The 15,575-nt window shown below is 42.4% G+C and overlaps 1 protein-coding gene across 7 annotated transcripts in view; it reads left to right on the forward strand.

The window, feature by feature from the left end:
• Positions 1-1,222: 1,222 nt before the first annotated feature.
• Positions 1,223-15,575, forward strand: part of TGFBR1 (transforming growth factor beta receptor 1) — a 74,809-nt gene continuing 60,456 nt past the window's right edge. For all 7 annotated transcript variants that reach the window (XM_055578625.1, XM_055578626.1, XM_055578629.1 and 4 more), the window contains exon 1: positions 1,223-1,419. In XM_055578625.1, coding sequence (XP_055434600.1) covers positions 1,335-1,419 — 85 coding nt within the window. In that variant the 5' untranslated portion in view covers positions 1,223-1,334. The remainder of the gene's footprint in view (positions 1,420-15,575) is intronic.

The following is a 15,575-nucleotide window of genomic DNA, read 5'->3' on the forward strand; positions in this document are numbered from 1 at the left end:
GATAGTAGAGGCTGGTTCTGATTCCTGCTACCAAGGTTTATTTAATTCCAAGTTCGAATCACACAGAAAATAAAATTTTCTCCCTGAAAGGTTCTGTGGAAAAATGTTCTCTGTTCTGTGTAACAGCCTCCTCGGCTGTGTTTGTGTCTGAAGAGAGGACTAGTCTGACAGGAAGAATTACAAATCTGGAGCTCATTTTGGCGTCCCAGAGGAAAGGTGGGTGGAGCGTCTCACAGTAAATTAGGAATTCAGAATGAAAACGTAGCTGAGTTTATTTAGGTTTCTAGTGACACCTCAGAATTATTGTGCAGGCGTGTCAGAGGCAGCTCAAAGTAATAACTGCTCCTCCTCCGCTCTTGGGGTGCTGCCTGCTAAGAAGGGGGAATCCCTCTCCTTGGGGGATGGGGGTGGGAACCTTCCCTTTCTCACCTGGATCAGGAAGGGAGAAGGGGAAAGGAGTGTGGTTTGGAGTCCTGTCTGGCTCAGCTCCGAGTTCCGGAGAGGGGCGGGAGTCAATTCGGGGGTGTGTCTGAGCTCGGGATCTGTGTCTGAGGCGGGGACCTGAGGCCAGGATTTGGAGACTTTCTTTAGATTTTTTTTTTTTTTTTTGCAGGGTGAGGGTAATCTAGGTTTGGGGGTGGACAATGACAGTGGGAGGAAACAGGAGACTGGGTCGTATCTGAAAAGCACTGAGGTAGGATCTTGGGGTGGGGGGATGGTGTTGAAAGTTGAGGCGTGGATCTGGAGAGGGGAAGTTGAAGCCTGCCCGATGATACTAAGGATGTGGGTGAATGTGTGGGGATTGACGGTGCAGGACTGTGAATCGGGGTCAGGCTCAGTACTAGATCTTAAATAAGAAGAAAAAAGGCTAGAAGAATAGAGCTTCGAGCTGCCACAGCCTTTTTCCAAAACCGACTCACACCCAGACACACCCATCGTCTAGCCCTCGCCCTCTGTGGCTGGAGGTAAGGCTCGCTAGACCCTGCCCCCACCCGGCCTTTAGCTCCCAGCGGCTCCGACTGGGGCAGGGGTCTGTCTCTTCAGCCCCGGGGGGGTCTGGGGGCGTGGCCAGTAGCCCGGAGCCTGCGGCTCCGGATTGGCATCCCAGCGGGCCCGTGGGCGGGGTTTCGGGTTGGGTCCCGCTCGGCAGTTCGCAGACGGCGGGGAGGCGGGGCCGGCGGGAGCCCTGCAGCCAATGGACTGGCAGCCCCCGAGCAGTTACAAAGGGCCGAAGCGAGGCCGCCGCCGCGGCAGGGGAGGTGGGGCGAGGCGAGGCTTGTTGAGGCAAGGCGGCGGCCGGGCCGGGCCGGGCCACAGGCAGTGGCGGCTAGACTATGGAGGCAGCGGCCGCTACTCCGCGTCCCCGGCTGTTCCTCCTCATGCTGGCGGCGGCGGCCACGCTGGTCCCGGAGGCAACGCGTGAGTAGCGGCGCGGCAGGGCTGGCGGGAAGCTTCGGGGCGCGCGGGCCGGGCCCGGCCTGTGGCTCACTCCTTCTCTTTCTCAAACATGGCGCGGGGCCGGGGGCGCAGGTGGCGGCACCCGGGCCGGGCTTTCCGGGTCTGGCCGCCGCCTCGCGAGCCGCGGGCGGGCAGCGGAGGCGGGGCAGAGGCGTGGGTCCGAGCGCGGGTGAACGTGCCCGGCAGCCCTCAGCCGCCGCGGCTGCTGGCTCTTCGCGGGGAGGTGGCGTCGGGCGAAGCCGTCCGGGGTCCGGGGCTGCCCTCTGGGGAGCGAGTGGGCGCGGGCCGAGGGGCGGAGGGTTTGAGGCTGGCCGAAACCGGCAGAGCTGGGGCTGCTCCCCGGTTCCCGCGAGGCGCTGCGTGGCGTTGTCCCAGGCACCGCACCCCGAGCGAGTTGGTCCTCCAGGCTCCGGGGGCCCGGGCGGGGTTAGGGGGTCGGAGGAAGCTTCCAGGGCGGGATGTGCGCTCTGAGCCTCCAGGCCTCCCCCAGCAGTGGGAGGGGATGTGTGTGGCAGAGACCCTCGGGGTCAGCGAGGCCTCCCTGGCCTTTGACATCGGCTTGACCCCGCCGAGTGGGGCTGCTTCTCCAGCTGGGGGTGGCTTTGGAAGAGGAGCTGCTGCGAAGCTTTGTGTGAGGACAAGGAGGCACTAAGATGTGTGGAATGTTTCTTCTTTCGTGCGTCTGGGGAACGCTGAAGTGAAATTCACTCACCAGAAGGCTGCGGATTGTTTTGGTAGTAGAAACTTGAACGTTTGCTCACTCTGTGGGGTTTGGAATGTTTGAATGGAAATGACTCTGAATTGATCAAATGCTTTTATTTCCTCGAAGGAACATCGGTAGATTCCATTTCTTGAGTGACAGTAGTTTGAATCGGTTGTCTGTGTAGCTGGTTTTCGAGGGACAGTATTTGTTACGTTTTCCAAAATATTAAATCAGGATGGGATATGTGGTCATCACCTACCCAATGGAAGGGGGAGTGAAAAACTTTGTTAGCATTCTAACTGTACTACTAGAAACTGAAACGTAGAGCCTTAGTGAAAGCAACTAAAATAAAGTGAATACATTTTTATTTCTCTAATCGAACACAGAATGTTTTAAAAACATTTCAAGACTTAGGGTGCCAGTTATTATTAATAGCTATTGTCTTTTAAGAGCTTATTATGATACAGATGCATAAAGTACACCAAAGTACATTATCTGATCCTCACAGCTAAACCCTGAGGGCTGGTGGCGTTTGCTCCATTTTACAGAAGAGAAAACAGGTGTGGAGAGGATAAGTACTCAATTGCTAAAAGCTGGATTTAGGATTTGCAGCAAAGGTTTCAGGGTTTCCAAAACCTATACACTTTAATATATATATATATCTGTCTGGCATTGCCCATATTCATTTCTAGATTTTTGTACTCAAAATTAGAAAAACAGTTTGGCTTCTTTCTGACTCCAAATACTTTTTTTTTTTTTTTTTGGCCACACTGCATGGCATGCATGGCTGCAGTAGAAGCGAGGAGTCCTAACCACTGGACTGCCAGGAAATTCCCTTCGAGTACACTCTTATAGTCCCTTCAGGCTAGGCCTACCTTTGAGGAAACAGTGGATTTTTGACATTGCCTGAGAAGGGGGGCAAGAGAGATATGTGGATAGGTAGGAGAATCAGTATAATTATGCATCAAGCATAAGTAACATTTCCACACCACTAATTAACTCAAATAGCATAGTTCACTCTTTTCCACTTAGCTTAGCACAGAAAGTGTTCATGTATTCAAATAACAGAATTGAGCTTACTGTATACACAAAGCATTGCCCAGTTCATGCCCTGGAGGAGCTTACAGACTACACTGGCATGCATACAATACAAAGCTGATCCAGGCGCTATTATCCTTAAGTCTAGACTACCTCAGCTGGTCTGCCTGCTCTCCTAGGTTGTGTTGATGTTTCCCTTCATCCTTTCATACCTTCTGAAGAAGCTCAAATGCTTTTTAAAATTTATAAATTGAGGGACTTCCCTGGTGGTCCAGTGGCTGGGACTCCGAGCTCCCAATGCAGGGGCCTGGGGTTTGATCCCTGGTCAGGGAGCTAGATCCCACGTGCTGCAGCTAAGACCCCGTGCAGCCAAATAAATACAGTTTTGTTGTTTTTTTTTTTAAATAATTTGACCTTCATTTTTAAGAGTCTGCAGTTGTTCCTTATTGTCTGGGTATCAGTTTTATATTTTTCTGCCCACCTTCTGCTCTGTCCAACATAGATTTCTTTGGGGAAATTGGTCCCTTGTCCTTGGTACACAGTTTAGTACCATTATGTTTACATAGATTTCCCATGTGAGAATGCTTTAGCTTCCTGTCATTTTGTAACTTTTTCTTGGAAAACATGCCCAAGCCCAACTATTCTTTACATTAATGCCTCTTGAATGTATCTTCCTTGCTTCATATGCAGCTATCAGGTTTAGTCCTGCCTATTATCCCTCAAATCCATTTGCTTTCCAGAGTTTCTCTCACCTAGGCTTTTCTGTAGGCTGCTGCCAAGCTAACCTTCTTTAGCCATCCCCACAAGGGGTTTACAAGATTTCCCATTTGTATTCAGTGCTTAGAGCAGTAACTTGAGGCTTATGATTAGGGCCATTTCTGTATCCAGCTAGAGATCTCTCATCCTGCTGCTGCAAACCCTCAATTCCAGTGTTTTCTGTTTTCCCACCCACTCCTGACTTCTCAGCCTTTTTACTACATATTTAATTTTGCCCCTTTTGGCAGTGTGAGAAGTTTTTAGTCCTGACTTCCTACACTGGTTTAGTTTGTGAACTATTTGCCTGAACTGCATAGAACTTACACTTTGTGTTTCTGTTTCTACCACCTTACACTGTCACTTAAATATTCTCTTGAACATGTTATAAGTACCCAGAGGGCAAGGGTTATGCATTTAATTTCCTTTTGGTCTTAGAACCGAGCACTATATTTTATATTCTGTTCCATTTAAGTACTTGTTGATTAAATGAATTCTATTTGACTTGAGTATTCCTTTAGTAATTCTACTGTTATATGTAAGTACAGTTTATACAGTATTGAGAATTCTGTGTATAATCAGAAAAGTCATGTAACTTATAGTTATGCAGAAAACGGGGATGGTACCTACTTTGCCTAGTTTGAGATTGTGGAGATTGAATTAGAAAATGGTATTAGAGTTTGAGGTTGCTGTTTTGTATTGTTATTAATAGGGCTGATGTTCAGCCAGAAATTCCCACTGGGCCACCTGTGTTTTGATTGGTCAGACATCCTTTCTGATTGGTTGATCCCACTGTGGTGCTAGTTGTTAATACTTTTAATATCACCCCTGCAGAGAGGCATCAGTATTCAAAGAGGGAAGTGAGTAGTCTAGGCTGAAGTGACTGGGGGAGGGAGGCTTCCTGGACACTTCAGGACTTAAACTGACTTTGAAGGGTAACTGGAATTCATTGAGGCAGAGTGGGGGATGTGATTAGGGTTAAATTCTCTCTTTGTAAACTGTGTCCCCCAACTCCCCTAGGGCAGGAAGCAAAAGCTTTTATTGTCTGGCTGGCAAATTACTCTATATTTATAATTTTCTTATTCTAAAATGTGGGGTTTCGATATATTAACCACTGTTATTTATTCCCCAATTCTAAAAATTCTCTAATATGTGACTGAAGCAGAAATGAAATATAAGTGGAATAAGAGAGAATAATGTAATAGGATGCCCACTAGGGCTAGGCATTCGAATATTGAAAGTCATAAGTCACTCACTTTACAGATGGAAAAACATGGTTTAGGTGAATTTTTCAGGATAGGGAAGAACCAGAACAGGAATTTTGATTTTTCTGATCCTGGATCTTGTGTCCTATATGGCACTTTAAGATGTGAAGGACTTGGATCAGGGAGGAACAGAGTTAATGGAGTACTTTCCTAAGTGAAGTTACCTTGAATTTCACAGAGCTTAAGAAAAGTGAATTCCAAAAGTGGGAGAGAGGGGGAATAATTATAGGTTATAAAGTCCTCAAGAGAATGTCAGTATCTTCTTTATACTGCTGGAAAAAAATAAAAAGAGGACCTGGTGTAGTGTTTTTTGATTGAGAAATGTAGACTTATTAATTTGGAAGAAATTTTGGGTTAATTGAAGTGGGGTATAGGCCTTGTAGTACATGGTGGTTAGGTTTAGAATTTTAGATCAACTCTTTTTTAAAAAAAAAACAAACACATTTTTTAATGGGTAATACATTGTAAATATGTTTTATTTATTTATTTTTTTTTTCCCACTTGGCCTGCAGCATCTTAGTTCCCTGACCAGGGATCAAACCCGTGCCCCTTGCAGTGGAAGTGCAGAGTTTTAACCACTGGAACACCAGGATCTACTTTGTTGTTGAAATTAAATGGGGAACTGATATGTTAAAAATAATCAAAAGGGAAACCAATTTTCTTGTGGGGAAGGCTGCTCCTGTGAAGACTTGAGATGAAAGCTCCTAGGCCTAATGGGAACAATTACCTGAACTCAGTACCACTCTTATAGTAGTGCTGTATTGTATCAGATATGTTTATGTCTAATGAAGTGGGTCTTGAAAATGCCAGTATCCAATGGATTGCCCTTTTGATGTGGGAACATGTCTTTTCAAGCCACAGAATCCCCTGCACATGTCAAAAAACCTCATGCCTTTTGCTGTGCTTTCTTGGTCGTGGATTGCATAATGCAACTTTCTCTGAACAGACAGACTGTGGTTTGATATCATGTGATTGGGTCACATCTTTGCTTCCTGGTTCTGGAAATTGAGGGCAGATACTGGCATGTTTCTTAGAAATTTTCGTGCCTTGTCCCATAAAACTGGCTCAAGAAAACTTTTGGAATCTTCTAAAAATGTATAGTCTGTCTTGACCCAGCCTAACTACAATACTTAAGGTAACATTTAATGCCTTTCTTAATGTAATTTTCTCAGTATCAAATCCAAGCAGTCTCCGTAAATATTAAGATTTCCTGCTACTCTGAATTAGATCCAGGTTTAGCTGTACAGTTTCAGTCCAGATAGTGCAAGTAGGTTTCTTACGGTTACCTTTTTCTGGTATGAACTTAGGATTGATTGACTTGTAGGCTTTTTGCCTTAGAAACTTTCTCAAATGCTAGAGGAGTAAGCCTGATTGGTTTTATGGGTCCAGTTTTATAGATCAGATCTGGCCTTTTGAAATCTGCTTTCTCAGTTTGGCAATCTGAGAGCAATAAACATTATAAAGAATGATTTATAAATTAAATTATGACTTACAGGATATACAAACAGGTTGCTTTGACATTTCTCAAAGGTTTAGTGGGCCTTGCATCATCTTATCAATCTGAAAGGAACATATTTTAAGAATGTGCCAGGAATTCTACCTGCCTTGTCTCATTTAATTCCAATAACCAGCCATAGATGATAGCTATGTAATAGTACAAAAACTTACTATGTACCAGTTAATTTCCAGAAGAGTCTTTTTAAGTCCATTTGTTCCCAAGTCTAGTGACCAGTGCTCCGGAGATAACTGTAGATTTTGATGACATTGGTTTTAACCCAGGATTCTTTTCAGTTCTCCTAAATATTTTTCAAAGATGTTAACATTTGTCATTCATATTTTAATCATAAACACATTTGTAAAAGGAAGACCCTTCAGAAGAAACAGATAATGATTAACAGTAATCCAACCACTGAGACTCAAATGATTGTGCATTAATTACCGTTAACTCCATCTGCCTGAGTAGGCAGAGTTGTCTGCATTTTGCTCAGATTGGAACTTAGTTTGTATTGATGAATGTTGGTAAATAGAGCTTCTGTGTTTCCATTTTACAGACTAGGAAACTGAGGTCATGGTGTTAATGAATGGAGCCTGTATTTGAGCTTTTCACAGTGTGGACTCTTTCCTCTACATCTTGCTGCTTTCATACACAGTAAATACCTTGTTACGGTCACTGTGGCAGGAAGGATTTTTTTTTTTAAACCATGAGAATTTGCTTCACTTTGTCTTTATTATGGGATTCCCTGGTCTTTATTGCAGTTCGCCTCTTTGAAACTACAGGTTACTCAGATCTTGCAGTCTTTGAGATAGATAATTTTAATTTCTCCAGTGAGTCTAGTGATAATTGATCACTCACTATTTGTGTTGATTTATTTATATTCCTAGCAAACTCTTATGCTTCTCAAATTAACATAGGCACAGACCTGAAAATTTGAGTCAGAGAAAACAAAAAAGCTATCATTGTCCATCATTAACATTTGGCTTATTCTTCCCCCTCCATACATTTTTTGTATAATATAAACATTCTTTAATCATTCCATTTTAGTAGTTTATCAAAACTAATAAATATGTTTTTAAGATGGCAGAACTTTGACTTGAAGAAGAAATAGCTCATTTAAAATAAGCACATATTTAGTAATGGTCAACACAGTGGAAATACAGAAAAAGAGGCGCACTTGCTTTCAAGGAGTATGATGCTGGGGTAATAATGATGAATCCAGATTCAGTAATAGAACTTCAGGGACTGCTTTATAGAGGTGATAGGACTTGATCTCGGGCCTTTCAGGACAGGGACCGTTTAGACAGGATGAGGGGCAGAGGGAAAGCACTCCTGGGTAGGGGAAGATGATGTAAGTGAAGAAGGAGCCTGCTGAATTTCAAGAATTTAAGGGGAGGAATGGAAATTTATGATGTTTACATTATGGGTAGGCTCAAGAGAATTATGAGCCTTGAAAATCAGGTGGATGGTTTTAATAATTTAATGTGGAAAGAGAATGTCTAACTATACCAAAGAGGAAATGGAGCAGGGTGGCTACCTAGGAGTTTTGGAGTAGGTGTGATGACCTTGGGAATGGCTTTGACATTTCAAAGAAATAGGAGGACTGGGTAGTAGGGCATTTGCATGACTGTCCCCCACGTATGTGCATGGCTTCCTCCCTCGCCTCTTGTATGTTTTTGATCACATGTCACCTTTTTCCTAAAGAGGCTAACCCTGACCACACTTCGTAACTGCTGTTATCTTTTCTTTTTCTTTTTTTTACACTGCCTTCTAAAATACTGTTTATGTATCATACTTACTAATTTACTGTGTTTATTGTTTCCTTCTAACTACTAGGATATAAGCTTCATGAAAGTGGCTATTTTTGTTTTGTTCATCAGTTTATCTCGAGTGCAAAGAAAGTGCCTGGTGCATCATAGACACTCAGTAAATATTTATTGAATATTTAAGGAAGTAGCTCTTAAGTGTAAAAAGGTGGAGTACTGGTTTTTAGAAGGACTTCATGATATAAAAACAAGTGATTCCAGGGGTTTTTATATCTAGATAATTCCTTTAACTAGTAAGGAATTTGGTGAGAGAAAGATTGAAGAGAAGTGAATTCTGGTTTGAGCATGTTGAGTTTGAGGTGAAAATAGAATAGGAAAGTGAAATGGTTCAGTAGGTGGAACCCATAAAAGACTGAAAAATGGTTGGAATGGGAGAGCACCTTAGGGAGAGAAGTGATATCAGCATTTGCCTTCCATCTCATTCTTGTGGATTCTTATGCCCCACAAACCACCTTAAGTATTTTGACCCTGAATTCCTAGCTTAGATCTGGCGACTCGCTCAGTTCATGTTATATTGTTCTCCTGGGTTGCAGGTCCATATTTAGAGTACCTGGCAGATAGCCTGATACTGATAAATATTCAATAAATGAGACTTATTATACATTTAGATAAGTGGAGGAATGTCTTTTGGAAGAGGAAATATATGTCTCTGTAATGAAGAGTTATGATTAACTGGTAGACTGAGAAGCAGATTTCACTCAGTATAAGAAAGGACATTATATCAATGGGGAGCAGTCATAAAGTGAAACATTACAAGGTACTACGTTCCCTGTCACTGGAAATGTTCAGGCAGAGGTGGTAGGCAGAGAAAACCTCCTGTCCAGAAGTTGTAGAAAACATTTCTTGCATTATGTGAGAGGATGGAATTGATTATATCTAAGCTCTCTTTCTACTCCAGAACTCTGTACTTACAGTTGTAGTCCAGGCTTCCTTGCTGTTTTTAGCCAGCGTACAGGCTCTCCACTTCCCTAGCATTCATGACTTCAAGATGAGCACCTTTTGTAGCTTACTGTTTGGGAAAAATTCAGTGCTTGGCTTGTCCTCTGGCCATTTTCCATAAAAGGATTTAGGAAGCTTGAAATAAAAATATATGCAGTAAGTCCAAAGCTAGTGATCAAAAAGATAAGAACCAGTAAGTAAAAGGGGAAAATAAGGAGAACAATTGACCATAACTTTTTCACCTGAGGAAAGTGTTAGCAGTAGAGCTAATAATTAGCTTTGAGTTTTCTAGCCGTGAGGGCCATACGGGAACCTGAGAGCTTACATAGATCTCATTGCCTATAGTTGAGAACACATGAGGAGGCTGCCACCTTCATTAATAAAATAGCGCTCCCAAACATGAAGAATGCAAAGTAGAGAGTAGCTTCAAGTGGTAAGAGTTTGGTGGATCTGGCAGCCCTGACTCTTGTTCTCAGCCTTCCTCTTTAACATGCTGGAGCATTTAGTTTAGTGCTGCTGCTACCATTTTTCTTCTCTACTCTAAAGGATACACTGCTGCTGCTGCTGCTCCTAAGTCACTTCAGTCGTGTCCGACTCTGTGTGACCCCATAGACGGCAGCCCACCAGGCTTCCCTGTCCCTGGGATTCTCCAGGCAAGAACACTGGAGTGGGTTGCCATTTCCTTCTCCAATGCATGAAAGTGAAAAGTGAAAGTGAAGTTGCTCAGTCGTGTCTGACTCTTAGCGACCCCATGGACTCTAGCCTATCAGGCAATTCCAGTGGAAGGACTGATGTAAGACTGGAATGTTTAAGTCAAGCTTTCCCAAAAGCTAGAGGATAATGGATGGAAAGCAACGTAAAACTGTTCATCCTGGTTTATGAAGACTTTGTCTTCAGATCCTTATCTTTGGGCCTGTCTCTGTTTGGCAGACAGAGTCTGAATACTGCCACCAAGTGAACAGAGCCAGGTATTTGCCGCTCTTCCTACAGGCCCAAGACAGCAGGGTCCACAGAGTGTCTTTGCTTGGGTTTCTTGTTTGAAGAGCTGCCTTTCTGGGTGATAAATTATAGGAATGATGACTTCCTTTAGGAGAGACTGCACTTACCTGGAGATCATGGCCTTACATATGTTGGTTGTATAGTAACCTCAATATTCATGTAAAAGATACTGACACATGTTACCATAAGTTGCATTCTTTGGTTAGAGACATGATTATTTCACTGGAGAAAACAGTTTCTCCATGCTCTTTAGCAGAATCTATTATAGAAGTCTTTGTATAAGAAAGTGAAAGTCGCTCAGTTGTGTCTGACTCTTAACGACCCCATGGACTATATACAGTCCATGGAATTCTCCAGGCCAGAATACTGGAGTGGGTAGCCATTCCCTTCTCCAGGGGATCTGCCCAATCCAGGAATCAAACCTAGTCTCCTGTGCTGCAGGCGGATTCTTTACCAGCTGAGCCACCAGGGACGCCCAAAAGGGCTTTGTATAAGAGGCACTGGGAAAAAAGGGAAGAATTTGGGTTTATCAGTTTCCATGACTTGAGAAGATCACTTTCCTTGCTTATTCTGCAGTTGCTGAGTTACTTAGGCCTGTTTCAGTGTTTCCTTGTTTTAACCAGTAGGGCTGAACCTCCTTATTTTCGTTCACTTGCTTAGGATAACCATTCCATCTAGATTTCCTAGGTGTGACCCTCACTGATTACATAATAGTGTATATTTATAGTTCTGGGACACCTTGTACAGGCGTCCTGTTACATTTCTCCCATGTAAGATCTTCCAGTATATGGAATACAAATAGCTCCCATGGGAAAAAGCAAAAGCAAGTTTTTTTTTTTAACTGGAAATGAGGACTAATATACATATTTGGGACCATTGAACATGAAAGAGATAGTTAAACCTGAAGAGGAATATAGAGATAAAAGCAGTAACAGTGGCTTTTCATTTATACACATGCACGTGTGCACGCGCGCACACACACACAATATGTGTATGGGGCTATTTTTTTTTCCTAGATGTATTCATTCCCAAACCAAACCATAATGTGCTCTAATTGAGTCTCTTTGTTTAGCACATGGCTGTTGATTTGAGTACTTGCTCCAGTTGAAAAACTGACATTTAAATTTTGTTATTCAGTGTACAACAGATTTAAATAAAAACACCAAGATTGTGTATTGTATATTTCCTTCAACATAATTATATGTAATTATTTTACCAAAATAAACAAGTTAATGTAGTTTTAGTTATTTTATCTCACTTCACATTTGGAGAAAAATTACAGAGCAGGGGTTAGAGTTTGCTCATGTTTCTCAATGAGGAGAGCTAATTTCTGATTGCTAGTTCCAGCTGGTTCCACAGAACCAGGCACAGTTGATGTTGGTCAGAGAGCACTGAGCATGAGGAGAGGAAGTGCAGTGGAAGTAGGCCGGGCTGGCTGCATGTTGCTAAAACAGGTGACGGTTTTCATGAGTGTGGTGTCTCAGCAATTGTAAGGAACCTGTGAAGATTAAATAAGATTGTACTCCTAAGCTTGGAGCATGCCTCCTGGCACTTAGAAAACCTGGAGTAAATGATAGTTATTATTAAGAAAATTGTTTTTCATAGAATCTTAGAAGTTTTAGACTAAAGAAGAACCATGAGACCATGATTATCATTTTGTCTAACTCTGTAAGTGAGGAAACTGAAGCTCAGACATTATGTGGCATTTCAGGATAAGCAAAATGATCTCAGAATAATAATTCAGCTAATGACTGAACAGGAATCCAGCTCCCTCCTCACTTGCAGTTTTATTTAGCATCCCTTTTCTGACTCAAGCCTCCATTAGGGAGAATGATTTTTTTTTTAATGTCTAACTTTGTGGAAGGTTTTTTTGGTGTGGTGTGCGTGCTCAGTTGTGTCCACCTCTGTGACCCCAGGGACTGTAGCCTGCCATACTCCTCATCTGTCCATGGAATTTTCCAGGGAAGAACACTGGAGTGGGTTGCCATTTTCTACTCGTCTTTCTGACCCAGGGATTGAACCTGTGTCTCCAGTGTCTCCTGCATTAGCAGGCAGATATTTTACCACTGAGCCACCTGGGAAGATTTCTTTATAAATACTATCAAATCAGACCCTTATTAGATAGATGCATAGATGGATAAATAATGATAAAATTAATATAACAAAATAGTTGTTATGGAATTTATATGGTAAGTATAGAGATGTTCACATTTCTGTCAATTTTTCTGAATGTTTGAAAATGTTCATAATGTTGTGCGGGGGACTAAAAAAAATTATATGATCTCCTCACCCCAGATATCTGTGTCTCTGAACACAGACAAATCAGCAGTACTTGCTACAGCCAAAGGAAATAAAACAACCGGGGGTCCAGATTCCTCTGGCGTGTACATTCTAGGCCCTTTGCTTGACATCCTTCAGTGAGTGAGAACCACAGGTCTGTCTCACATTTTCCTGTTCTTTTCTTTCTTTACTCTCACTCCTTTCTTAAATTGCAAACGTTGCAGATGAGAAAGTGCGCACCAACGAACAAGCCGGTTGGCACAGTTAGCACTGTGTATGACTTTCCTCTATTTTTCTTCTTTCTGTTGTTTCGCTTTCTCACTTTGCATGGTAAATTTCACTCTTGTTCTTTTCTTTCTTGTTTTAGTTTATAATCTTGAGTATTTGTTCTTATATATCTTTCTCCCCAAGATTGCAATCGTTTCTTCTACCTTATCCTTAAAAAAAAAAACCAAACCCAAACATGGCCTCATCAGTATTCTTTTAGTTGGGGCCTTTCCACTCTTTCTCATATAACACTTAAATTTCTCATGTAACATTTAGATTTTAGATGCAGCCTACCCTTTCCTTATGGTAGGAGAAGTGGAAGGAGGGAGTTTTAATAAATTGGGTTTTAGGAGTCTGGGGATACTCTTAAAGGGTCAACAGACTCAGAATTAGCTGTGCATTGCAAACAGATGGTGTGCCCTAAGGAAATAGCTGCTCTAAACAGTTGGGTTCTTGCATCTAATTTAGCTTCGAGATCCTGGAACTAGGAAAAAAATTTTCATGGAGCAAATAAAGTGAGTGAAGTCGCTGAGTCGTGTCTGACTCTGTGCGACCCCATGGACTGTAGCTTACCAGGCTCCTCCGTCCATGGGATTTTCCAGGCAGCAATACTGGAGTGGGCTGCCATTTCCTTCTCCAGGGGATCTTCCTGACCCAGGGATTGAACCCAGGTCCCCCACATTGCAGGCAGATGCTTTACCGTCTGAGCCACCAGGGAATCCTAAATTCCCATGGAGAAAGTGGGAATACTTAAATATGAACCATTTTAAACCACTGCTAGGGTCTAGGCACTATTGACTGACGTGTAGGCATCATAACTCTGCCACCGTTTTGTATGCTGCATGCTTCTGTAGAACATAGTTCTGTGCTGTGTCTTCTATTCTCCAAAGGATAAGCAACATCAAGCCTTAACAGACTCCTACCTTCTAATAACCAATCCCTACTAGAGTCCTTCTTCAGTAACCAAAATGCTTCTAGCAATTTGAAACCTGTATTCCTAATGCTAAGTCTTGGGACTCTAAATTTTGAGGTGTGAAAACGTTATTGAGTTGAATACATCCCCAAAGCTCCAGTTTTTAAATACACATAATTTAGTCTTAAAAGAGTAAGTACTCCTCTTAAAAGAAGTCAGCGCTAGCTGCTTGAAGCCCACAGATTCCGAAGGTTAGAAACATTATGACAATATACACATAATAAACGCCTCTCCATTTTGGCTGGACTTTTCTGTCCTTGCTTGGTTTGGTTCAGCTATATTTCTTTGCTGCTGCTGGTAAGTTGCTTCAGTCGTGTACGACTCTGTGCGACCCCACAGACAGCCCACCAGGCTCCGCCGTCCCTGGGATTCTCCAAGCAAGAACACTGGAGTGGGTTGCCATTTCCTTCTCCAGTGCATGAAAGTGAAAAGTGAAAGTGAAGTCGCTCAGACGTGTCCGACTCTTCACGACCCCATGGACTGCAGTCTACCAGGCTCCTCCGCCCATGGGATTTTCCAGGCAAGAGTACTGAAGTGGGTTGCCATTGCCTTCTCCAGGAGACTGTAATTAGAATTGAACTGCTTTCTTTGATATTTTATTTGACAAGAGAGATGAACATTTCAGACAAGAGAAGACAAGAACGTTAAATTGTGGTTCACCAAGTCTCAGATTTCTAAAGTATTTATCATCCCTCTTTTGGCTAAATTCTGTTATTTTTTCCTTCGTTTTGCAAAGGGGTGGGAATGACATAAAACTAAATACCAAGAGACTGAAATAAGAGTAGAAAAAAAAATGTGATTACCTCTGTGGAGCAGGAAATAGAAAGGATTGAGTGTTGGGGAATTGTTACCTTTTGTCTGGGGGAGGGGGAAGGTGGATAACAGTCTTGTAGAACTATTTGACAACCTTTAGCTTTATACATACACAACTTTGATCAAAATAAAATCAAAGTTAATGATAAACATATGGCAGTTGTAAGTTCATGAATGTTTAGTAAATACAAAGGTTTGAATTCAAGAAAACAGATTATTAGATTAGAATTATACAAACACAGAGGTCTGCAAATCTAGCATACCTTTCCAGGAGACACTTAAAATGACATCAAAGGTTGAAATAATGAAATAGAAAAAGGCAAATCTGACGCAAAAAAAAAAAAAAAAGTAGATATGGTAAGATTAGTACCTGACAAAATTTAAGCTACAAAAGATATGCAGATGACACCACCCTTATGGCAGAAAGTGAAGAAGAACTAAAGAGCCTCTTGATGAAAGTGAAAGAGGAGAGTGAAAAAGTTGGCTTAAAGCTCAACATTCAGAAAACTAAGATCATGGCATCCGGTCCCATCACTTCATGGCAAATAGATGGGGAAACAGTGAGAGACTTTATTTTTTTGGGCTCCAAAATCACTGCAGATGGTGACTGCAGCCATGATATTAAAAGATGCTTGCTCCTTGGAAGAAAAGCTATGACCAACCTAGACAGCATACTAAAAAGCAGAGACATTACTTTGCTGACAAAGGTCCATCTAGTCAAAGCTATGGTTTTTCTAGTAGTCATGTATGGATGTGAGAGTTGGAC

The sequence above is a fragment of the Bubalus kerabau genome, chromosome 4 (genome assembly GCF_029407905.1).
Source record: "Bubalus kerabau isolate K-KA32 ecotype Philippines breed swamp buffalo chromosome 4, PCC_UOA_SB_1v2, whole genome shotgun sequence".
In the NCBI taxonomy this organism is placed as follows: domain Eukaryota; kingdom Metazoa; phylum Chordata; class Mammalia; order Artiodactyla; family Bovidae; genus Bubalus; species Bubalus kerabau.